Source organism: Chelon labrosus (genome assembly GCF_963514085.1).
Source record: "Chelon labrosus genome assembly, chromosome: 19".
In the NCBI taxonomy this organism is placed as follows: domain Eukaryota; kingdom Metazoa; phylum Chordata; class Actinopteri; order Mugiliformes; family Mugilidae; genus Chelon; species Chelon labrosus.
The window spans coordinates 14,124,238-14,149,093 of NC_140352.1; the positions used below are offsets into that span (position 1 = coordinate 14,124,238).

The window sequence follows — 24,856 nt, forward strand, 5'->3', positions numbered from 1 at the left end:
ACAGCAGAACAAGAAGCTGAAGGCCGACCTCTACTGAAGGAAAAAGGGAGGTTGAACTAAGAGACAACTAGATCAACTCTCTGAACCACCAGCTCTCTGTTCTGGAGGAGAAGAGAGTCGAGCAGGTCACCTCCCTCCAGCAGGTCCTCCACACCCAGAGAGAGGAGACAGAGAGGGTGAGAGCTACTGCCACCACCAAGCTGGAGAACAACAAGAAGCAGTGGATGGAGAAAGTCAGCCAGCTGGAAAACCTCCTCACTAAAAAAGACCAAGAGTTCAGCAAGGAGTCCAAGAAGAGGCAAGCACGTACAGCTAGCTGCTCATATAGACCTTGGCCCAACTGAACAAAGTGGAGGCAGCTCTAAAGCAGAGCAAGCTGGACAACAAAGCTCTTGAGGAAAGTTTCCAAAAAACTGAATAGAAGCTCGCGGAGAGAGAAGAGAACTTCAAGGAAGAGCTCCAAAAGTCCGATGACCGCTTTAAAAGGCAGCTCTCGGACAATCTGCTCAAAGCCAGTAAGGAGTTTTCCGAATTGTCTGAGACTTGGCAGAACAAGGTCCAGCAGCTGGAGGAGGAGAAAAGAGTCGAGGAGAAGTTGCTGACCAAAGAGACGTCCACCTTGGTCAAGAACACCAATCAACGATGGCAGAAAAAAGTCAGCCAGCTGGAAGAGCTCCTTCAAAAAAAAGACAAGCAGATCAGTCGGGAGATCAAAAAGAGACAAGCTCAAACTATGGAGACGAAGAAAGAGGATCTGCTCAATACCAGCTTGGAGTTTTCCAAACTCTCAGAGCAGATAAAGGTACAGCAGCTGGAGGAGGAAAAAGGAGACATCAAGGAGACGCTGCTGGTCAAGGAGAAGTCCGCCAGGCCCGACAACATCTTACAACAGTGGCAGGACAAAGTGAAGCATCTGGAAGAGCTCCTTAAAAAAAGAGACAAATAGATCAACAGGGCCAACCATAAACTCCAAGTCCAAAAGCAGGATCACAAAGACACCCTGGTCCAGCTGAAGGAAGTGAAGGCGGCTCTGAAAAAGAATAACCAGGAAGTCAGAGCTTCTAAAGAAAAAGATCAAAACAATCGAAATGAAGCTGAAGGAGGTTTCTCAAAAACGCTGACCACCCTTCATCCCTTACCCAGTTGCTGTCTTCATCTTTCTGAATGTTCAATAAATATGAAAAAAAATACTAATCTATCTCAACCCTTGTGTTTTTGAACATACACACAACATTTATATGAGGTCATTATTATGCATGTTATACAACTGACTGTTAGTGTTTTGGAGAAAAAAAAATCTGTTAGTGCAGCTCTCTTTATTTGTGAGTATCTGGCTGATAATACAAGTGAACACACAAGTATGAAGCTTATAGGGTCCCAAACACTCTCAACTCTACAGCTGCCTTCAAATGTAAGGTGTGAACACGTGGTTACGACAGTGGACGTTACGTACATGCCTCGTGAACTTGGGCTGTATAAAGATTTCCACTTAAAAGGTTGTGACTATCACAAGAGTGAGATGTTCATGTCGAGTTTACTCATAAAAAACGGTAGCATTTGAAGGCAGCATAAGTCATGTGGTCACATTTCATTATTATTCGTTGATTCATGATCATTCAAAGCATGGATGTTTAATATTTGTACAGCCTATCTGTCTATTTGTGTGTTTTATGTTACTGTTACAGCAAGTTGAGAGTAGAGACACTACACAAGCAAACCAGGAAAGAAGCATTTTCATTGGATAGACTAGATAACCTCTGAACAGTTTTGGCAATGTGACAGATGCTTTGAGTAAAAATGCATCTCTTTGCCCTTGATTTCTGAAAGAACTTGTAGAGAAACTTCTTTTGAGGATAAAACATTTCAAAGAGACTTTCACTGAAGTGTGGTATCTGGTAGTAACTGGTGGCCAGCAGGCCCCTAGAAATGTAGGCATATAAGCCAAACAATGAACTGCTTTAGAGGTGTCAAAAGCAACATATATTTTGACCATCTAAAACAAGGTTTTCCTATATAAAAAAAATCAATAATTTAAGTATGTGCTATAAATATAATGCTGAGACCTCTTAATGTTCCTCATTAAACTGGCTTTTCCAAAGCTGTTACTCACCAGAACTTAAGAAACAATTTAGAGTTCTCCTCGGAGGCTGTAAGCCAAGGGTAGCGTTCATGGTTGCGGCCCTGAAAGTGGCACACACACCCTTTACCAGCCTGGGTCAGGCTAGCTAGGTTCAGGATTAGGTGTCTTTTCCTCACAATATCCAGCTTTTTCTTCTCAACAGAACTGCTAACTTGGCTTAAACGCAGCAGCTTTCTGACCCTCCAGTCAGAGGACGCGAAAGCGCTGACACTAACGTAGGCCACTGAGAAGGCCTAAGAATACGAACTTGAAATATGATTGGTTAAACTAACAGCGTCATTACCTGGTGCCTGGTCTGGTCCAGGTCGGTGTTACATGTCTGAATAACATCCACACAAATGCCAGGTCCAAAAGTTTCCCAGCAGAACACTGAATTGTCACAAGATGGGCAATGTTATTCACTTCTCCTGTCAGTGGTTTTAATGTTATGGCTGATCGGTGTATATAATGTATAGAAATATGTGAAAAAAATGCCCTATTCAACAGCAGTGTTTGATGCTCTGACAAATTTATTTCACTTCCTTGTGTCTTGCCTGGCTTGGAAAGCAGCTTATGACAGGACAGCGCTGAAAACAGAACTGGTGTTAGGGGGCTAGTGACTCCTCCTCCTCCTCCTCCTCCTCCTCCTCCTCCTCTTCCTCTACAGGCAGGGCGTCACGAGGGGCCGCGTACTCAGACAAGTTGGGGAGTCCAGACACAACACAGCAGCTCAAGGCACTGCGGAAGATCTCCATATCACAGGCCACAGTCCACCGGTTAGTTATAGCCTCGTAGTACTCTACGCTGTAGGTGGTGGTGAAGCCGTTGAAGCCCCCGATGGCAAAGAGCCGGTCGTCAATCACTTCAGTGCCGAAGTTGCTGCGTGGGGTCACCATGGAGGACACGTTGTCCCAGGTGTTGGTCTCAGGGTCATATACCTCAGCGCTGTGCAGACGGTTGTGTCCATCAAAGCCACCAACCTGTGGGAGGTAGATGAATGGATAAAATGTCAAAATGCAGAGGGGACCAGTTTCCAACAATGTCTTGAAAGTAAAAGGCAGCTACATGAATGACTCTTGGTTCTTAGTAAACTCAACGTGCACTGAACAAACAGCCATCAAATTTGAGCATTACTTACTGGAGTGATACATTTGTGCCGTTAAATCGGCAACAAATCATCACTAATCAATCAAACTGGAAGTACAATGCATCCGAATAGTTTGTGAGGTTATGGTAAAGATAAATAATTATTAATACAAGGTCAGTGTTGGAAAGCCTTCATTTCAGTCTTCACATGTGATCTACATGATATGTGAGTGTCTGCAGGGCTTCGTGTACTTACTGCATAGACACGGCCTTCATATGCAGCGACTCCTACTCCACTGCGCCGACTCTTCATGGCGGAGATCATTGTCCACTGGTCAGTCACCGGGCAGTAACACTCTGCTGTTTGCAGGCACTCGTTCCCATTGAATCCACCACAAATGTAAATCTGGAATGAAAGGAACATTATTAAGTAACTGTACTTTTTTTTGGATTCAGTTGGTAACAATTGAGGTGTAAGTGAAGAATCGATGGTTAACATTTCAAGCTACTGTTTTGCTCTGAGAGATTCCCAGCTGCTCGTTGACTCACCTTGTTGTGGAGTGTTGTGCAGTTGGCGTCACTCCTTTGCTCATGCATGGGCGCGATATGACTCCACTGGTTGTCTTCAGGACAGTAGCACTCTGCAGTGTTGAGTCGCGTGTGTCCATCATAGCCGCCCATTGCATAGATGCACCCGTTCAGCACAGTCACGCTCACGTAGCAGCGGCGACAGTACATCGGTGCCACCTCTTGCCAGGTGCGTGTTTTCAGGTCCAGCCTGCGCGTGCTGTTGAAATGCTCCACCCTGTCAAAGCCACCGACGCAGTAGACATAGCCGTTGAGGAAGGCGGCTCCGTGGTAGGCCCGAGCGCGCTCAAGATTGATGGTGACGTTGATCCAGCAATCAGCCCGGACATCATACGCCTCGATGGCATTAGTTGGATCGCCACCGCTCCATCCCCCAATGGCGAACAGGATGGCATTGGGTAGGCGAGGACGGGTAAAGGGGTGAAAGAGGTGTTTCATGATGGACCTGCCTGTGAGGACGTTGGTGAACATGGCCAGGCACTCAGGCTTGTACTTCACCAGCTCACTGGAGAGCACATTGGTCTTGAGGTAATTTGTACTCAACAGACCCAGTCGGACCTACACAGTGAAAACAGGACAGAGACTATGAACAAAACTCCCCATTCAATCCAATTCAGTCTCTTTTTTTCCACTATATGTCACCTATACACCAATATCTCTCAGAACATTGATATAGTTTCTTAATAGTATCTGAGAGTTTGTCAATTCCTGGAAAACTTTTTTTCTTTTTTTTTTAAAAAAAGCTGATGACTCATCTTGCCCTAGGAGGTGTAAACTCCATTCCCTCCTTTACGAACAGCACTGTTGGCCTTTGAGTCAAGACCCTTAGAGCTGACCTTCCAGTGAAGGAAACTTAATGTTCCAACAAGAAACAGGTAAATATGCAGAAACAAATAGCGTAGGGACTTTAATGGGCGTTTTATAAATATTTTAAGGCCCACATGTCCCGGTTCCAACCGGGATCTATTCTTCTAACCCAGCCTTCCAAAAAATATTCAGTGTATATAAAAAGACTCAAACTCAATAATGCTGTTTGGCTGTCTTTCTCTAAACCCTTTTTTTCCTCATAAAAATGTAAGCATTAAAAATAAAAGTTTTGGAAAATCCTTCAAATGTGGTTTTGGCCATGACAACAATTTGAAACAGCACAGACCCTGACCAGACTTCTCTCAGTCCAACTGAGTTGTCCTGATTCTTGGATTGACTTGAGCTAATGAGGCCTTATAGCAAGTTAATACTAAAGATTTAAATCTAATCTGAACATAGTGATAGTACTACCTTAGACAAGAGAGCGGTGATGTGCAATTCTCGTTCTTCGGGGGCCTTTTGGATCCACCTGACCACGGCCTCATGCACAATGCTCTCCGTTTTCACGTTGAGATCATCTCTGGAGAGGATATCAATCAGCTCCTGCACAGAGAGCTGCAGGAACTCTTCGCAGGAAACAACCTCCGCAAAGTGATCAATGATGTAGCTGAAGGCCTTGAAGTGCAGCTCGGTGGAGGAGCAGATGCTGGTGAACTGCCAGAGGCCGACGCAGTTCTTCGGGCAGAGCTGCTCCACGAAGAAGTCGGAGCAGGTTCGCACGACGCCCATGGCGTTGAGCTGATCGGCCGCCACCATGAGTTCCTGCGCGTTGTCCTCGGTCACGGAAACAGAGCCGGTGTATGCGAACTCAATGATGAGCTGCATGATGTCAGGAGACAGCCCGGGTATGTTGAAGACCTTCTGGTTGGGGCTAGACCAACGTGTGAAGAGAGCTCTGAGGGCAGAGATGAGAAGACACAGGAGATGATTGAAAAATTCATACCATTATACCTGACATCTGTAATGGGAATTAAGAATAAAGAATGGATATTTTGAAGATGAATTATATTACTCTCTCTAACTCCTGATATCTATTCATAAGAGTATGGGACTAGTCCATACTGTTGCCTTTAAGTTTTTCTTTAAATGGCATTTCTTCTAAACTGGTACACACACCACTTTCCTCAGACAGTCATTTCTCTGAATCCATTCATGAACTACAAACAGTTCTTCACCTTTTCCCACGAGTTCAAATACTCACCGGAAGTACGGGGTACAGTTGCACAGGATGACCTTGTGGATTTGAAACTCAACATCCTGGACTTTGACGATGGCGTCACAAAATCTTCCCTCTAGCCGGAGCTCGTCGATCACTGATCTCAATTTGCACGAAGGCCGGCCTTGTTCGCTCATCTTGACTGTTGAAAATGTGCTAAATTTCCTCAGTCTTGTGGTCGCTGCTGTGTCTCAGGTCATCTCCAAGGTTAGTTCAGTGGAAACAGAATCGTGAACGCACTCTGACATCACTGTGGGATTCTGGAATGGAACCTCATCATCATCAGAATCATATTGATATCACTCCTCTCCGTCTTCGCCTGTAGATCATTTATTTATTCATATTTAAAACGACATTAAAAAGTTAGTTTTGGTTTTGCTTTCTTGTCATAATTGTTTTTTTTATTTATGCACAGTGTACAGTGATCAGCCACAACATTATGACCACCAACAGCAGAAGTAAATAACATTGACCATCTTGTGACAGTACAATGTTCTGCTGGGAAACGTTTGGACCCGGCATTCATGTGGATGTTACTTAGACATGTACCACCCACCTACACCAGACCAGACCAGGCACCCCCACCAATGACACTCCTTGATGGTGTTGTTTATTTGTCGGTGATGATGTGAAGATGATGAAGGAAAAAATCTCCGCTGATACCGTCTTCATTGTATATAAAAAGGTTTATTACAAAGAAGTTCAGCATCTAAGTACAAGCATCCAGGATTGCTTGGAGAGCCCTTCTACCTTATTGAGACTCTCTCGATCTCCTCCGGTCGTCTCCTTTTATACCCAACATGTTTATCTAAATACATAATATCAGGTAATAAGGTCATCGCTCCACCATATGGAAAACATACAGAATTCCTTACTCACGGAAAAGACACCTTTAAACTCAGCTTAATAGCTAATTTTCTAGCTCCAAGGTTCCTGCCTCCAAACATTAACCTAAACATTTGGCCGTTTTCACACCTGACCTTTAACTGCTTGTCCTTCAACTGTCCCTTATCTTTTCTTCTTTTTCTGTTCTTAATCTGTTGGACCGTCTATTTCCTAACCCTACCATAAACACTGACTGCCTTATCCATTGCCTTGGTCCACGTCCTATGAATGGTTAACTTCACAGAATGTTTCTTTTGAAATATACCTCATTGGCAGCAGCCATCCCCAGCAGGATGCAGCCTGACACAGGCACACACACGAAAACGGTTTAGGAACAACTCAAAAAAACATGAAGAACAGCACAAGGTGTTGACCTGGCCTCCAAATTCACTAGATCCTAAACTGATCAAGTATCTGTGGGATGCACTGAGAGGCCCTCCACTCAAACCCTTGTTTTGTAGGCTCAAGGGAGACAACATAATCCAGCAGAAACAGATCTGCCACATATTCAACCTTTAATAACTTCTTCTTGTGGTTGATGATAGTGTAAATTCTGATTGCATTATATTGATTCTATTAGAAATATACATCTTCATTATTACCGATCTGACAGTGCCAATCAAAACTGAATATCTTTTTAAAAGTTGCCACTGTACTGTAAAGAAAGCGCATATGGAATAAGGCCTACTGGGCCAGATGTGATATTATTCAACGGACGGATGTTGTACCAAAGTAGACCAACTCATTTGTATGAAAGTAAGAATTAGTTTTCCAAAAATCAGATCATGCACCCAACTTATCATAAAAAAATGGATGACCTGAAGAGTTAAGCGCTTTATTTATTTATTTTTTATATAAGTATTAAACACAAAGTATTCTAAACACCTGAGAAACCATCCGTCATCTGTTTGGATTTACTAACACACAAAATGACTCACATCCATTTAGGGAAGAGGTCACATTTGCGCAGGTGCTCAAACGTACATTTTTTGGCCAAATATCTGCAGGTAGCCTGAAACCAAATTAGCGAGTTAGTCCTGGTCTGATAACAAATAGTTTTTGGCTCATGGCTGTATTTTAGTTTCCTTGTTTCTTCTTCTTCTTTCAAAACCTAAGACCAAATGATACACAGCCTTTCCAGGATGTTTCCAAAACCGCATAATATTCAGAGTTAAGTTTTACTCTTCTGAAATATATGGCAGAAGTATTAGCAAATATTAGCAATTTTTGAATTTATGATACATCTTTTACTTCTTTTGCTTAAATTTCAATTTGTTGGTTAAGATCCTGATAAGAATACCCCCTATAAGTAGCTTCTGAGTCAGCGCTGTGGGGAGGAGAAAACCTAGAGACCGTTTAAATGTCTTCTGGGCAGGGCAGTGCTCTGCAACTGAAGGAGGTGAAAAGTAAAGCAGCTCGGGGGCAGCGTTTATGTTTAGCTAGCCACTTTCACCAACCGATTAGCCATGTTTACTCTTCTCAATGCTCTCAAGGCCAATTAAATAAGAAAAGAACACTGGGGGATATCCCATCTGTGGGACATCATACTTAAAGTTGTTCCTTGGGATCCCTCACAGAGCAGGAATTTTTTTATGTTACACCTTCGTTATTTGTCACATTCAGCTAACAACGACAACTCACTACCTATTTGCTTCAAAGTATAATTTGGCCTTAAACAGGAAATCTTAGCAAGAGAAAAGGTCTGTGTTCTGCACAAATGTGGGTGGAGTGCGTAAATATGCATCTTTTAAATCAAGGACCTGCACTGATGGACTGCTTTGCTATTTTTGCACTCATTGTTTAGAATGGGAATATCAACTGAGACACCGGAGGTTGAAAACAGATGGATTCTGTGTACAATATGCACACATATACAGTATTCTCAACAACAGGCATTGGCCCTTTGCACATTATCTCCAGATATGAGTAATTTTTCTGTGCTCACGATTCATCATAAACATGATCTGTCAAGTTACGTAATTATCTAGGGCGGTTTCTTTGCAAATGTGGACCAATAGAAAACATATGAAAATAATTCATTTTCTAACCAGATCCCCAAATCTTGAATCATCTCCCCTCCTAGTCCTGAAAATGAGGCCGATATTCTCCACTTGGCTGTTCAGAGCTTTAGATAAGATCACGACCCCAAAGCTTCTGGGAGGGAGGAGTATTAGTAACCGTTTAAATGTCCTCAGGGCAGGGCAGTACTTTAAAACGACTAAAAGAAGTGTAAAGTAAAGCAGCCCAGGGACAGCATTTACATTTAGCAAGCAGAGTTTTCCCTTTGCCCATTTATTAGCCATGATTCCTCCTCCAGAAATCCCACAGCTGACTCTCATACTGACTTAAAGTTGGTCCTCAAAATTCCTCATTCAACCGTTAATATGGAATACCAATTAGGAAACCATAACTTTAGGTTCACACATTCGCCATGTGCCACTGAAAAGTCGCCTAACTTGAAAAGCATTAAAATTACTGGTCGAAAAGTAAACTCCTCCTTGAGCCTCAGGCTGTGTGCTCGGAACAGAGTTGCAGGACATGAAGGCAAATAAACCCCTTTGTAAAGCGTCTATAAGTCTGCTTCAGTCACTCCAAACGAGAAGACTGTCATCAGGAGCTCCCTGCTAAAGACTGCTGGACTTTGAATTAACTTTACCACTTCTCTCTGCAGCATAAGTGGATTGTAATAAGGTAAAAAAATCTGTATTTTACTCATAATGTAAATGGAAAACAAATTTATATACTGCATATGCTTAAAAAGTAATAGCCGTGTTTAAGAATGTATGCAATATCTTTGAATTAAATAACAAAAAGCCAAAGGAAGTGGCATTATTTTAAGGGAAGACAGACACATGTACTCTTGTCAGCCAAAAATATTCCACTAAATAATTGGGGAATATGGTTTTAAATGAGAAAACGATACATAGTCTGGTTTGTAATGAAGAGAAAATGTAAATAATTCCCTCTCATGTGGATTGTACTTGATAATTCTCTAAAAGTGTGCCTCCAGGATAATTTATAGTTGATTCATTCATTTCTGGACAGGTTGCCAGTCTATCGCAGGGCTAACACAGAGAGACAGACAACCATTCACACTCACATGCACACCAATGAACCTAAAGAGCATAAAACTAAAGACCAGTTTGTAGATTTTTGTTAGTCTTATGCGAGTTTTCCTTTTTTTTTTAAAATAATAATTTAAAAAGTAAAAAAAAATAAAAATTATAATAATTTAAAATTAGTTAAAATCCACATCTAGTTTTAGTTTTTAGTTTAGTTTCAGTTAACTCTAGTAACTTTGCAGTACTGTAACTGTATAACTTCCACTTCCTCCAAAAAAATTACACATACATAGTGACTCCAACATGTGGGACTGGTAACGCTGCAAACAGACAGATTTCGAAGTGACTAAATTTCAAATTGAATGGAATAAGCAGAGAATCCTAGTGATAAAGGTGGGATCGGGCGTGTGAGTGAGCGACAGCTAAGATTGTGTGCTTTTTAACAAATGTATTTGAGAATGCAATAACCCGCCCTTCTTTGAGTCCTTCAACACACCGTAGTAAGCGTGTGGCTTTCATCGGTCTCATCCATGATAAAGCCACGAGTTCTTGTGACTTTATCATTTAAAGAACGTGTGTCACTAATATGCACATATGAAAGCTTCATAATCCATTAATTAAGCTTTATCAGATGCATGCGACAAATCTAAATGAGGCCTTTTTATTTTGTGTTTAACCTTCAGTTAATTTCTCCTCCAGGCCCAGCTTTGAACTATGACTGAGGCAGACTTATACATACAGTACAAGGGCATCTATTTGCCATCACTTGTGCACACTGAATACAGCCTGAAGCAGTATGAGCAGTTTGTCTTCCGCCCAGATGATATCGTCATCGTTACGTATCCCAAGTCAGGTAAGTTGTCACTGTTAACCTTTCAATGTGTGCAGTGGGAATATACGGAAGGAGCTGTGCAAATTCTTGATGTCAAATTTGTTTTAGTCCTGTTTAACACTACACTACAGTATGTATGCATAGTTTAACACTACCTGTTAAACTGAATAACACTACCTGTTAAACGCAAGTTTATTAACCTTATAGGAAAATAATTAGAGAAAGAGTGTAGTGGTGCGTTCACTTCATTTCTAGTTGAAGTTGAAGCAGAGAAAACAAAGGCCAAACACAATAAGAGTTAACAATTTTTTTTTTAAAGAGAAAACACTTGTAGTTGTGATTCTTTAAAAACTTAGAGTCTACGAGAAAAAAACATAAATAAAAACTGGTGACCGTTGCCAGCCAACGTTAGCACTGTCACTTACGTTACCTTCACGTTACCTCTAGACTCCGCTAACCAGTATTTCTCGAGCCAAATATCTCCTAATGGTAGGCAAAAGGGTGTGGCGTGTTATGTTTGTGACATGATCTTCACAGCTACATCTATAAATGCTACCAATTATTGAGGGGAAAAAAAGAGAAGCCTCATTTCACATCTGTTTAAGTCATAGCCAGTGGGATTGTTTCAAGGCAGAACTGCTCATGTACTACTGGGTAATTAGCGAAACTAATATGTTGTTATAGCAAAGAGTACGGACTACCCCGATCCTTCTTCTCCTCCGCAGATGTTGTGTTGTATTTGTAGTTCTTTCACTCAGTGGCGATCCTAGGTTTTTGGGGGCCCAAGTAAAGACGTACCTGTGCTTTCCCCCCAGTCCAAACTTGTGAAATCTTTTACTTCCTTCCAGGCTGGCTCACCGGTTCTCCTACATTGTTCTAAGCTAGCTTTCTCCTTTTTGCTAAGGCTATGTATAAAAAAAAAAAAAAAAACTCAGGTGACCGAAGGATTGCATTCCTCCTTCTTGTTTGAATACTCATACTCTGGGTGCATTGTCTGTTCTCAACAGCCATAGGCCACACCTATTTAACCCTAGAACACGAATGTTATAATTAGTAACACCATCAGTAACGTTGGGTATATTTCACCCGATATAATGTACCCAATAAATAATACTTATCATCAAAATATATTGAAAGTACAACACTACATGTTAAATTGAAGTACTTTTCTTTTAATTTCAACTATACAATGTCTCATAAAACAAAAAAGGTATCACTGGGGGATCCTGAACGAATGAACAAACACAATGCTTTTCTTTCATGTAGGTACGACCTGGATGCAGGAGATCGTCCCTCTGGTTGTGAGTGAAGGAGACCCAGCCTCTGTTGAGACTCTTCCAAACTGGGATCGTGTTCCCTGGCTGGAAATTCATCAGACCAGTGACCTTGGCCTTTCAGAAAGGCCATCCCCACGGATGTTTGCAACACACTTTCACAACAACATGATGCCACCATCCTTCTTTGAAGTAAAGCCAAGGGTAAGTCTCCCACACATGGTAGTTTGTGTCATGGATGAGATGTAAAATATAGGTCTAAAATATCCACAACAACGTATAATGTAAAAGGTATAATTATTTAGATGAGTGTTAATATACTGTAGATGCTACTGGATACTGAATTTCCTTTGGGATCAATAAAGTACCCATGTACAACAATATACAACACACTGCCTGATCCATGGAGGTAGTTGCACAAGATGTTTGTAAGTTGAAGTCTGGCCTCCTCAGTTTAGAGTACGTCTCACATAGCTGACAGCAGTTTTCTACATAGAAATGAAGTAGTAAAAATTACACCATAGGGAAAAGAAGGCGGTTTGATAAATTAAACTGTTGACAAGCATATCCTGGCTGGCTCGCCAGTTCTGCTCCTTGTTGTCTACATCTTTCACCAAGCTAGCTTTCTGCTCTTTGCTAAACAAATCTGAAGAAACTCAAAGGGCGTACACGTTTATATGGTTGCCTACACAGTTCACCTGCTTATATCTCTTCTGAAGGACTGTGTAGGCATGTACAAACAGCTCCCTTACTCTCCTTTTAGCTTTGTAGCATGAGCAGAATCATGGGAGTTCTGCAGACCTGGTGAGGACTATGGACCGTATCGGTCACGTAGTCTTGTAGGAGGTGCAGTTGAAATGTTGGATATTGGAACGGTTGCTAGGTGCCCTCCACCCTCCACATAAGCAAACCATGAGATGCAGTTGCAGCAGTAAGTCAAGCAGGGTTGCTATGCAGGACTGCACCTCGTCTACGTGTCTGTTCATGATCTTTATGGACAAAATCTCAAAATGGAATGTACACAAAAGAGAAGCGGCAATCTGTTAAACGCCATAATGCTTACTGGATGTCATATAATCCCTGCAGGTGATCTATGTCATGAGGAACCCCAAAGATGTGTTCACATCCTCCTTTCACTTTAACGGGATGACCACCTTCCTGGTGAATGAAATGTCACAGAGCGAGTACCTCCACAAGTTCCTTGAAGGAAAAGGTATTTCCTTTATTGACAATACAGTATCCAGTAATACAAGAGAAAGCAATAAAAATACAGTGTTATTAAAGTGCTTTGTGCTTTTCCTTGCCTTGTAGCTGCTTATGGCTCATGGTTTGATCACGTGAAGGGCTGGCTAAATGCTGAGGATAAGAAGCGCATAATGTACATCGCCTATGAAGAGATGATAAAGGTGAGGCCTAGAAAAAATTTTAACTTTACTAGAAGTGGCAGCGGTACTGTGAGAATCCCTGTATGAATATGAGCTGAGCTGTGTTTCTCTGTGCAGGACCTGAAGGACTCTGTGTCCAGAATCTCTCGGTTCTTGGGGAAACCTCTGGACACCGAGGTTATAGAGGAGATAGCCGAGCGGTGTTTGTTCAAGAACATGAAGCAGAACAACATGTCCAACTACTCTGCAGTTCCTGAGGAATTCATGGACGGGGCAAAGCTTGACTTCCTGAGAAAAGGTTTGTTGAATGTGTATTGAATCGGGATGAGATATGACCACTGTAGCTCTTCAGAGTAGAAGATAACATGCTGTATTTCTAGATATCAAAACCATTATAAAATAAGAGGACATTTTTACATGCCGTTCCTTCAATTCTGATCTTATTCCTTTTTGTGTGATTTGTTTCAGGAGTTGTTGGCGACTGGAAAAACCTGCTAACAGATGCAGAAGCGGAGAACTTTGATGCTGTTTACCAAAACAAAATGAAAGATGTCAAATATGAATTTGCATGGGATTAACGAAGAATTCACTGGATCAAAGTCACTCGCCCTTACCACAAGGCACAGAAATATGTGAATTAGATACAGCTGACTAGTCTCTTAATCATGCATTTCCTGAACTACTATCTGCATTCACATTCTGTAAATATTCTCTTGTGGTCAGTAGATGTTTGTGTTTTGTGAATGTAAATTTAATTTATAGTCGGAGAATGAACCAAATTTTTTAAGCTGCCATGGTAATTTCGACAAATTTATCCTGGTGCGCATGGCGGTTTCACACAAATATGTCCCTTTGTTCATTTTTATGCTGGTGTAGATCTATTTAAATTAAAGCTAAAACTTGAAACATTAAAGCAGTCGCCATTGTGTATGTGTTTTTGTTATTGTTTTTTTCAAAATGAATGTGGTCAAGAATCTGTAGACCATAAAATAAAATGTATAGCTATCCAAACAGTTAAACTCTGGAAACTTATGTCATTTTACGATAAGGTAATGCCAAACAGCTAACAGTAGGTCAATAAAAGTCAAAAGAATCACTGGATGAGGTCAAAGTTTGATGCAGGCAGAGTTTATTCTTCAAGAAGATACAAACTTGAGTCTGATTTCATGGTGTCGAGCATCAGTTTTTATAGTGTTTGGTGCTTCATTAACATAACATTTGCCAAAAATATATTACTTTGTGCTCTGGAAAATACCCGTGTCTTCCTGTACCAGGTTTGCTCTTCCTCCTGACAATGACTGTGTCTGTACATAGACCTCAAACCCATCAGTAAAGCACATTTTCATCCATCACTTGCCACAGTTATTTCTGCTCCTAATCTCCTGTACATTTTTTAAAAAGAATAACAATTCCATATATGGTCTAGTTGGCTCTGTGTGCTGCTCATTTATGTAAATTAGATGTTAGGTGGCCGTGTCCATCTCCTAAACCCTACTAATGTGGTAAACAATATTAAAAGCAAGAGGTTACATAACAAATCAAAGCTTTCACATCTGATTTCTCTCAGCAGCAGATGCACGGCCAAATGCAAACTATTTCATCAAGAAAATCAACCCAAGCTGCTCAGTGAACTTGTATAGTATTGACAAAGTACATTCTTATATCATGCGCGTATGGTACACTGTCCCTCCGATATTAAAATGTAAATGTGTATTTGGATTGTTCGGGAGGGGCCGGAGGGCAGAAGATTTAAAAACCTTAAAGCCAAACACGAAAGTCATCTATCGCATTATTCCCAACACACTGGACCAAACTAGGTTAATAAAATATGATGAATGTAGCTATGGTGTGATACAAATTCATTCAGGATAATCACACGTTTTTAGAGAGACATGCATTCAATACTTGGAAATGTGATAAAATAAATGACAACTGCCAGTGTTAGCATATAGCCATATTAGTGTGCAGCATAGGATAGTCTCATATACAGAATAGTATCAATACTATACTTTGGATTTATGTATACTGCTGTCAAGTATGACTTCAACGCTAATGTAGTCCAACTAGTGTGTTAAAAGGCAATTAGCTAGAAAAGGTTATAAATGCCTTTGTAAGGCAAGAGCCCTTGAAATCAAAGGCACTTCAATGTGTTAGCGATGATATTTCTGTGTGGAGACCAGAACAGATCTCTTCAGCTCTATACTGAATTAATTAAACAGGTGTCCATGCAACTTAACATTCATAAGGTACAGTATGTTCTTTACATTTTTATTAATCCCATACAAATTTATATTGGACATCTTTCATTTTGTCTTTGTAAACGGCGTCAAAGTACTCGCCCTCTGCCACCGTGAGCAGATTTTTCCAGTCTCCAGCAATTCCTGAAACGCACACAAAGAGGAGTTAGATATCGCAATGGAAGGCGCTCCGTGGGAAATTGCACAGCACATGTCGTGTACTGAAACAGACCTTTCCTAAGGAATTCACTCTTTGTCTGGTCCATGAATTCCCGAGGAACTGCAGAGTAGTTGGAAATGTTGTTCTGCTTCATGTTCTTGAACAAACACCGCTCGGCCACCTTCTCTAGAACCTCGGTGTCCAGGGGTTTCTCCAAGAACCGAGAGATTCTGGACACGGAGTCCTTCAGGTCCTGCACAGAGGAACTCAGTTCAGCTCAGTGTGTGGCTGCTTACTATAGTAAAGTTTGATTTTTTTTTTCCCAGGCCTCACCGATACCATCTCTTCATAGGCGATGTACATAATGCGCTCCTTGTCCTCAGCATTCAGCCAGCCCTTCACTTGATCAAACCATGAGCCATACATAACTAGAATACAGAGAAAATCAAATCAATAATAACAATAATAATTAATTATGTGTATTAAGTGCATTAACTGTATTATGTGTAAATAATAAACCCTGCATGCTGTCAAGATGAAACAATGAGAACAACCTTTTCCATCGAGGAACTTGTGGAGGAACTCGCTCTGAGGGCCTGGATTCACCAGGAAGGAGATAATCCCATAGTAGTGAAAGGCCGATGTAAAGACATCTTTGGGGTTCCTCATGACATAGATCACCTGCAGGGATTATATGTCAACGGTAATACTTTTTGGACACCGCTCATTTTAGTCTTCAAACGTACATTTTCCTTTGACTGCTTAGCCTTAGACATTCAATAATGTTGGTAAAATGTCCCCACAACCAAACTTCCAGTGTGTTTGTTGCCCTCAACCATGTCACAGGAGACGCATATAACGCAAACTTCACAATGTGGCAGCTTTACCTTTGGTTTTACTTCAAAGAAGGACGGCGGCATCATGTTGTAGCGGAAGTGCGTTGCAAACATGCGCGGGGACGGCCTTTCTTCCAGGTTAAGCAGCGAGGCCCGATGCTCCTCCAGCCAGGGAACACGGTCCCAGTTGGGCAGGGTCTCAACAGAAGCCACATCCCCTCTGCTCATGATCAGAGGGAGGATCTCCTGCATCCACGTTGTACCTGCACAAGGAAAACCAACTCGTCTTGAAATCTTTTGTTAACATCTAGGAATTGCAACCACTTCCTGTCACTTCCCTGGCCTCTTCAGATGTTTCAAGGCAAAGTCCAGTCTGGTCTTTTTATACTATACTGAAATAAGAATGGCTTGCACCTTGTAGTGAAGTCTATTTTTTTTCCTTTGGTAGACCTGGATAAAGATATGCCTACATCCTGGAGGGTGTTCTTTACTCGGCTCTTTACTTGTCTTTGCTTGCAAACAATCTTTGTTAAGAGTCAACTTGTCACCCTCTATGGGTTCACTTTTATGTTTGTTTGGCTGTCTCCTTTTTGCCTCCAGTGTGCCGAGTTGAGCTGCTACTGGTTGTTACGCTGGGGCTGGGTTGCCATCTCACCTGCATCTCTCCCATTCTTCTTCAGTTACCTCCCGTGGTGGCATCATTGGAACCAGCAATCGACGTTAAGTCTATTTCTAAATTGCTCAATCTACCAATCCCGCTTCCTCTGTTTGCTAAAGGTGCAGCCCACGCTCCAGCTTTCTCACCAGCCTGCTCCTGCAGATCCTTTAGTTTGTTTTAGTTTAGTTTCTCCAGCTTACATTGAACATAAAGTCCTGTCCTTGTGCCTGCACATTTGAGTCCTGCGTCGGGGTCCTTTGTCCTTGAGTTGTCCACATCATAACAATCATGAGATTATTCATCACTTTTGTCTTTTGTGGATGATCTGATGCTTTTATGCTCTTTTTATTTTCTGAGAATAGTACAGTTCACTGAAGATTTAGAAGAACCCTGAAGCCCAAATGCTGATTTTGTTGGTAGTTTTTGTAGAAGAGAAATAAGATTTAGTTCTTATTGATTTTGAAAATAACGCTGTCTCTTTAAGAAAGACGGTAGTCTTGAGTTGTTGTGGTTGAAGTTGTGCGTGGCTGTGGATGTGTGCCGCTGAACTGAGGGTATGTTGCAAATATAAAGTAAGTTGCTGTTTGTTTTGGAGGTGCAACAGATAATGTTAAGCCAGACTAACATCTAAAACATATATTTATTTTTTTTCAATGGCACGCGATCGACCGGGCACCCCTGCTATAGGACATATAGCTGCTTTAAGTGACTGCTAACTTTAAATAACTGTCACAAGCACTTGCGTCTGGTGCTGCTGCCACCCCTCGAGACACTCGTATTGCACAAGTTGCATTCGGCTGTTTTACTTTTCTCTTCCTTGCGTGCAAAGTAACTCCACACAGCTGACATGATAAGTGCGCTAGGCTAATTCACTGTCACGAGGTTCTGTTTACACTAGTGATGAGCGGATCGATCCAAATATCGATAACATCGATACCAACATTGGTATCGAGATTGATCGATACCAATGTAATGAGATCGATACTTAAGTTTCAGTTTCTCTCGTTTCATTAAAGAGGCGACCTAACTCTGTCTAGATGCCGCTGCTGTCACAGATCAGGCTCATTTTGCTCCTCCTCCCCCCTCCTGTGTTTGTTGTACCGTCACGTGACTCCGCAGCGCCAGGTGACCGATGACCGCCCACAGCTACCAGCCTGTCAGGATCTATGTTTCTTTTTGGATTGCTTCTGTCTGTCTGTCTCTCTCTGGAGCTGGTTGGAGCTGTAGCCACCTGTGAACACACCTGCAAGTAATGGAGCCTCATCAGCCACCTACTCACCTTGCCAATAAAATCCTGGTTCAGTCCTCCATTTGTCGCCAGATCGTCTGCTTACCTCAGTGGTACAGTGCCTTGGTTTGTGTGCTAACGATTCCTTCAAAGTGTAGCGTACTCATTTTTGTCTCTTGTCTTTAGCTCCCGGATCGACCCACTCTCCATTTTTTTTTGCCTTCTCCTTGAGATCCTCACCAGCTCCACCAGTTCGCCTGCCATCTTCCCTGCACCGCTTCCCCTGTTCTTCCTGGAAACCTCACAACCTGCTTCAGACCTGCCAGCATCTTGTTTCATACAATAAACCGTTTTTTTTTTATAACCACAACTACAGCTTCGGGTTTGTGTTTGAGATTTGTGTCCAAAGTAAATCGGCATATGTGACAGTACGATCTGGCCACCATGGACACCTCAGAAACAGACCCTGAATCAACTCACCTCCGCCATGCTGTTTCCCAGCAAGGACTCCTCCTTGGAAGACACGAGCAGAACATTTGTGGTCTTTTCAAACTCAACCAAGAATTATGTCAACAATTAACGCAACTAACCTCTCAGATTTCCACCCTTCTTACCTTGCAGACCTCACCTCCCGCTGCTGCTGCTCCAGTTAGTCCTGAACCAAAGGACGCCAAGGCCCCAGACCCGGAACCATATTCTGGCCAACCCAATCTATGTAGAGGCTTCCTCTTCCAGTGCTCCACCGTCTTCCAGCTAAGACCTGTTTCTTTTGCCTCCGATGTCTCCAAGGTGCAGTATATTTGTAGTCTATTAAGAGGAAGAGCACTAACCTGGGCTGAGGCCCGCTTCTCTCGCCGCTCCTTTTCTGATCTGAGTTTTGAGGATTTTTTTGGAGGAATTCAAAGGAGTATTTGATCACCCCGATTATCAGAGCGACGCTTCTATGAAATTAATGAGTTTGACCCAGGGATCTCGGCCCGTATCTGAATATACCATTGAGTTCTGGACTCTGGCAGAGGAGGTAGATTGGACTGATAATGCCTTGAGAACGGCTTTTGTTAAAGGACTTAATGAACAATTGAAGGATGAGCTAACCTCGAGAGATGAGCCGTCTAGTTTGGATTCTTTGATTTCATTGACTAACAGGATTGATACACGGCTTCGCTCACGTCGTTTGGAGAAGACCCCTGCCCCCAGGTCTAGGTCTCTTCTGCCACCGCCTGCCGACCGCCAGCCACCTGCCGACCACTTCTGCGTCAGCCCTTGCCTTACCTTCCTGTACCCCTGTGGAGCCCATGCAGCTGGGTCGGGCTCGCCTAACCCCTGAGGAGAGGCAACGGAGGCGCCAGGCAGGCGAGTGTCTATATTGTGGTAAGGGAGGACATTTTATTGCCTTCTGCCCCAATCGACCAAAAGACGAAGCTCACCAGTAGCAGTGGGGGTCCTGGTGAGCCAAGCTAAGTTCCCCCAACAGGAGCTTAATCGTTTTCAGTTGCCAGCTTCCCTCTGTTGTAACACATTTTCTCTACCCATGTTGGCATTGGTGGACTCGGGGGGCTGAAGAGAATTTCTTAGATCAACAGGTGGCAGAACAAGCAGGCATAACTCTTGAGCCTTTGAAGGAACCTCAAACTGCTCTAGCTGTGGATGGGAGATTCCTGGCCAAGGTAACTCACCGCACCCAGCCCCTCATGCTTATTGTTTCTGGAAACCATAGAGAGTCAATACGTCTCATTATTTCCTCGCCCAGTACACCACTCATTCTTGGACTCCCCTGGTTGAAACTCCACAACCCCAACATAGACTGGTCTGGTGGGAAAGTCTTAAGTTGGAGCACTTTTTGCTTTGAGAACTGTTTAAAGTCTGCCTATGTTCCTCCTACAGAATTGGATCCCTCTCCTGAGCCTCCAGACCTTTGCGGCGTCCCTGAGGTTTACCATGACCTACAGCAAGTCTTTAGTAAGTCTAAAGCACTCTCTCTGCCCCCACATAGGCCCTATGATTGCTCTATAGACCTGTTCCCTGGTGCCCCCCTTCCTTCTAGCCGCCTGTACCATCTCTCCAGACCTGAGCATGAGGCTATGGAGCAATACATCCGGGATTCCCTGGCAGCAGGTATCATCTGACCTTCCTCGTCCCCACTTGGAGCTGGATTCTTTTTCGTACCCAAGAAAGACTCTACATTAAGACCTTGCATAGATTTCAGGCCTCTCAATAATATTACTGTCAAGAATAAATACCCTCTGCCTCTCATAGATTCTGCTTTTACTCCACTCCACGGTGCAACCATATTCACCAAGCTTGACCACCGGAATGCTTATCATTTGGTTCGGATTAAGGAAGGGGACGAGTGGAAGACAGCATTTAACTCCCCTTTGGGTCATTTTGAGTATCTTGTGATGCCTTTTGGACTCACAAACGCCCCTGCAGTTTTCCAAGCCTTAATCAACGATATCCTTCGTGATTTCTTGAACAGATTTGTTTTCGTATATCTTGATGATATTCTGATTTTTTTTTTTTTTTTTTTTTTTTTTTCTCCCCCCGATCCCTAGAGGAGCACCAGGAGCATGTGCGGGCTGTTCTTCAGCGCCTCCTGGAGAACAAACTCTATGCTAAGGCAGAGAAATGTGAATTTCATGCTAAGGTCAGTTTCCTGGGGTTTATTGTTGAGGAGGGACAGGTCAAGACAGCCCCTGAGAAGGTGGAAGCAGTGACTAAGTGGCCCATCCCTGGCAATCGTAAGGAACTGCAAAGATTTATTGGATTTGCCAACTTCTGCAGGAGATTCATTAAGAACTTTAGCACTGTTATTGCACCTCTCACTCGTCTAACCTCTTCTGCAGTTCCTTTCCAGTGGTCCTCGGAGGCTGACGCTGCCTTTCTCCTCCTCAAGAGGCTCTTCACCACAGCCCCAATTCTCGTTCACCCCGATTCTTCCTTGCCTTTCATTGTGGAAGTGGATGCTTCAGACGCAGGAGTGGGAGCGGTTCTCTCTCAGCGCCGTGGTCCAGACAACAAGCTCCACCCCTGCGCATTTTTCTCCAAACAACTTTCACCGGCAGAACGAAATTATGATGTGGGCAACAGAACTGCTGGCAGTGAAGATGGCCCTGGAGGAATGGAGACATTGGTTGGAGGGTTCTGAACAACCATTTGTGGTTTGGACTGACCACAAGAACCTGGCTTATATCCAATCTGCCAAGAGATTAAATCCCCGGCAAGCTAGGTGGGCACTTTTCTTCAGTAGATTTAACTTTACACTTACCTATCGCCCTGGTTCCCGCAATATCAAACCAGACGCCCTTTCCTGCCAGTTCAGCCAGGAAGAGTCCCCAGAGAAACCAGAGAATATTCTTCCTCCCTCCTGCCTAGTTGCTCCTATCACCTGGGAAATTGAGTCTTGCATCCAAGATGCACTTCGCACTCAACCCGATCCAGGCAGTGGCCCCCCTGGCCTTCAGTTTGCCCCCGATTCTGCCCGAGCCAAAGTGCTTCATTGGATTCATGGTAGCAAATTCTCCTGCCATCCAGGAATAAATGGAACACTAACCCTTTTGAAACGCAGCTTCTGGTGGCCCACTATGGACCAAGACACTCGTTCATATGTTTTGGCCTGTTCTGTTTGTGCTAGAGGGAAGACCTCAAATTCACCACCATCTGGTCTCCTTCAGCCTCTCCCCATCCCAGGTCGGCCGTGGTCCCACATCGCCCTAGACTTTGTGACTGGACTCCCTGAATCTCAAGGTAACTCTGCCATCCTTACTGTAGTAGATCGTTTTTCTAAAGCAGCACATTTCACTGCCATCTGCCAAGGAAACTGCTGAACTACTTACTAACCACGTCATTCGTTTACATGGCATCCCAGTGGATATTGTTTCGGACAGGGGACCTCAGTTTGTGTCACAGGTTTGGCGAGCTTTTTGTCAGGGCATCGGGGCCACGGCCAGCCTGTCTTCCGGTTTCCACCCCCAGTCTAATGGCCAGACAGAGCGAGCTAACCAGGATCTAGAGACTACTCTGCGTTGTATGGTGTCAACAAACCCTGCTTCCTGGAGCACCTTCCTCCCCTGGATAGAATATGCCCACAATTCCCTGGTCTCATCCGCCACAGGTATGTCACCATTTGAAGCATCACTGGGTTACCAGCCTCCTTTGTTTCCCAGTCAGGAGAAAGAGCTGGCTGTGCCTTCAATTCAGCACCATCTTCTGCGCTGTCAGAACATGGGAGAAGGCCCGCACTTCTCTTCTTCGTTCCTCTTCCCGGACCAAGCGAGCAGCTGACCACCACAGGACTCCTGCTCCTCAATACCAAGCAGGTCAGTCAGTTTGGCTATCTTCTAGAGATGTCCCCCTGAAGACAGATGCCCACAAGTTGTCACCTCGTTTCCTTGGTCCCTTTAAGATTGTGAAAATTATCAGTCCCACTGCTGTCCGTCTTGAACTGCCCAAATCTCTTAGGATCCATCCGACTTTCCATGTCTCTCAGCTGAAACCTGTCCGTCACAGTGTGCTTTGCCCTCCTACCGAACCCCCGCCTCCCCCCCGGCTCATCGACAACCACCCTGCATTTACTGTTAGGCGCCTCTTGGATGTGTGGCAGAGGGGTCGAGGATTCCAATATCTGGTCGATTGGGAGGGTTATGGGCCAGAGGAGCGGTCTTGGGTGCCACGGTCCTTTATCCTGGATGCTGCCATGGTGAAGGAGTTCCACGCTGCCCATCCATCCAAGCCTGGGGGTCGCCGGGAGGCGACCCATTAGGGGGGGGTACTGTCAGGATCTATGTTTTTTTTTTTTTTTTTTTTTTTTTTTTTTTTTTTTTTTTTTTGCGCGCGCTCGCTGGTTGGAGCTGTAGCCACCTGTGAACACACCTGCAAGCAATGGAGCCTCATCAGCCACCTACTCACCTTGCCAATAAAATCCTGGTTCAGTCCTCCACTCGTCACCAGATCGTCTGCTTACCTCAGTGGTACAGTGCCTTGGTTTGTGTGCTAACGATTCCTTCAAAGTGTAGCGTACTCATTTTTGTCTCTTGTCTTTAGCTCCCGGATCGACCCACTCTCCAGTTTTTTTTTTTTTTTGCCTTCTCCTTGAGATCCTCACCAGTTCGCCTGCCATCTTCCCTGCACCGCTTCCCCTGTTCTTCCTGGAAACCTCACAACCTGCTTCAGACCTGCCAGCATCTTGTTTCATACAATAAACTTTTTTTTTTTTTTTTTTTTTTTTTTTTTTTTTTTTTATAACCACAACTACAGCTTCGGATTTGTGTCCAAAGTAAATCGGCATATGTGACACAGCCAGGCCCGGCCAGATTTAGTTTTTATTGTAGTTTCTGAACACTCTGCCTGAAAAATAATTTGTTTTTATTTGTCCTCAAGTGATCATTTTGTGTTATTTCTGAAAAAAACTTTTATTGTGATAATAAAGAATTTTGTATTTACTTATAAACTTTGCCCAAATTCTGTACTGAATTTTAAATGATTAATAATCCAAAAGGGAAATCACAAAAACTCTTAAAATGTCATGAAAATTCATTCAGATTTAGATTGATGGTGCGTCCACCTTAATTATTAAAAAGTATCGGCGATACTGGCCCTGTACTTGGTATTGGATCGATACCAAATCTGGCGGTATTGCACACCTCTAGTTTACACACGCTTGCAGCAGCTGCTCTCTGTTTACGGCATGTCCTGCAAAGTTAAGTTGAGCATTTGGGCTTAGGTATCGGATCGGACGGGCGACAGTTATTTTTTTTTCGATGTTCGATCCTGAAATTTTGACCAATATCGGACCGATAACGATCCTAAGTATCGGATCGAGCCATCCCTAATTTAGATATTGATGTTATTGTGTCAGAGCTGGAGGGAGTGCTGGAAATATCTTAAATGTTCCAAAGAAAGGGAAGTTGGGGAGTAGAACTTCCCAAAGAACCGTTAGTATGGAATACCAACTGAAAACTGGCCGTTCATAAATTTGACCAACTGTGGCAACATCTCAACAACAACTGAATGAACTAATCATGACAACGTATACAAAATAAAACAAGAGTGTGGAGCATTTCTGTGCCCACGCTCAAAGTGACATATGAATGTGAACACAATTCACTAAAAAAACATGAATTTTTTTAATATATGCTGTATACTGTTGCAAGTAAGTTCAACCTGCTTCCTTAGGCTCAGTGCCACTTCTCTGGTGTGTTCCTCTACAGGTAAGTGACAACTCACCTGACTTGGGGTATGTCACTATGATGATATCATCTGGCCGGAATGTAAACTCCTCATAGTACTTCAGGCTGCGTGGTGTGTGCCGAGCCGAGGGCAGATAGACCCCCTTGTACAGCGTGTATAACTCTGCTTCAGTCATAGCTGCAGATGAACAAGGATCCTGATGAAGACTGCTGTATTGCTGAACTACTGTTACTAGTC

At 43.2% G+C, this 24,856-nt stretch overlaps 3 protein-coding genes across 3 annotated transcripts; 1 reads left to right on the forward strand and 2 right to left on the reverse strand.

The window, feature by feature from the left end:
* Window positions 1-2,724: 2,724 nt before the first annotated feature.
* LOC311504290 (kelch-like protein 10) lies at window positions 2,725-6,013 on the reverse strand (the record flags this gene model as incomplete). The annotated part of the gene is made up of 5 exons (XM_084567309.1): window positions 2,725-3,099; window positions 3,462-3,611; window positions 3,755-4,351; window positions 5,072-5,555; window positions 5,862-6,013. The coding sequence occupies 5 exons, from the start codon at window positions 6,011-6,013 to the stop codon at window positions 2,725-2,727; spliced, it is 1,758 nt and encodes a 585-aa protein (XP_084423435.1).
* A 4,011-nt stretch (window positions 6,014-10,024) lies between these two features.
* On the forward strand, window positions 10,025-14,972 carry LOC311504170 (sulfotransferase 2A1-like). Its single transcript, XM_084567167.1, has 6 exons — window positions 10,025-10,676; window positions 11,922-12,133; window positions 13,016-13,142; window positions 13,241-13,335; window positions 13,432-13,612; window positions 13,783-14,972. The coding sequence occupies exons 1-6, from the start codon at window positions 10,538-10,540 to the stop codon at window positions 13,890-13,892; spliced, it is 864 nt and encodes a 287-aa protein (XP_084423293.1). The 5' UTR covers window positions 10,025-10,537; the 3' UTR covers window positions 13,893-14,972.
* LOC311504169 (sulfotransferase 2B1-like) lies at window positions 14,972-24,794 on the reverse strand (the record flags this gene model as incomplete). The annotated part of the gene is made up of 6 exons (XM_084567166.1): window positions 14,972-15,695; window positions 15,784-15,964; window positions 16,045-16,139; window positions 16,266-16,392; window positions 16,599-16,810; window positions 24,656-24,794. The coding sequence occupies 6 exons, from the start codon at window positions 24,792-24,794 to the stop codon at window positions 15,586-15,588; spliced, it is 864 nt and encodes a 287-aa protein (XP_084423292.1). The 3' UTR covers window positions 14,972-15,585.
* Window positions 24,795-24,856: the final 62 nt, after the last annotated feature.

Coding starts and splice junctions, on each gene's coding strand:
- LOC311504170 (XM_084567167.1), top strand. CDS start 10,538: ATGACTGAGGCAGACTTATACATACAGTACAAGGGCATCTATTTGCCA. Junction 13,336..13,431: donor CCTATGAAGAGATGATAAAG/GTGAGGCCTAGA, acceptor TTCTCTGTGCAG/GACCTGAAGGACTCTGTGTC. Junction 13,613..13,782: donor GCTTGACTTCCTGAGAAAAG/GTTTGTTGAATG, acceptor GATTTGTTTCAG/GAGTTGTTGGCGACTGGAAA.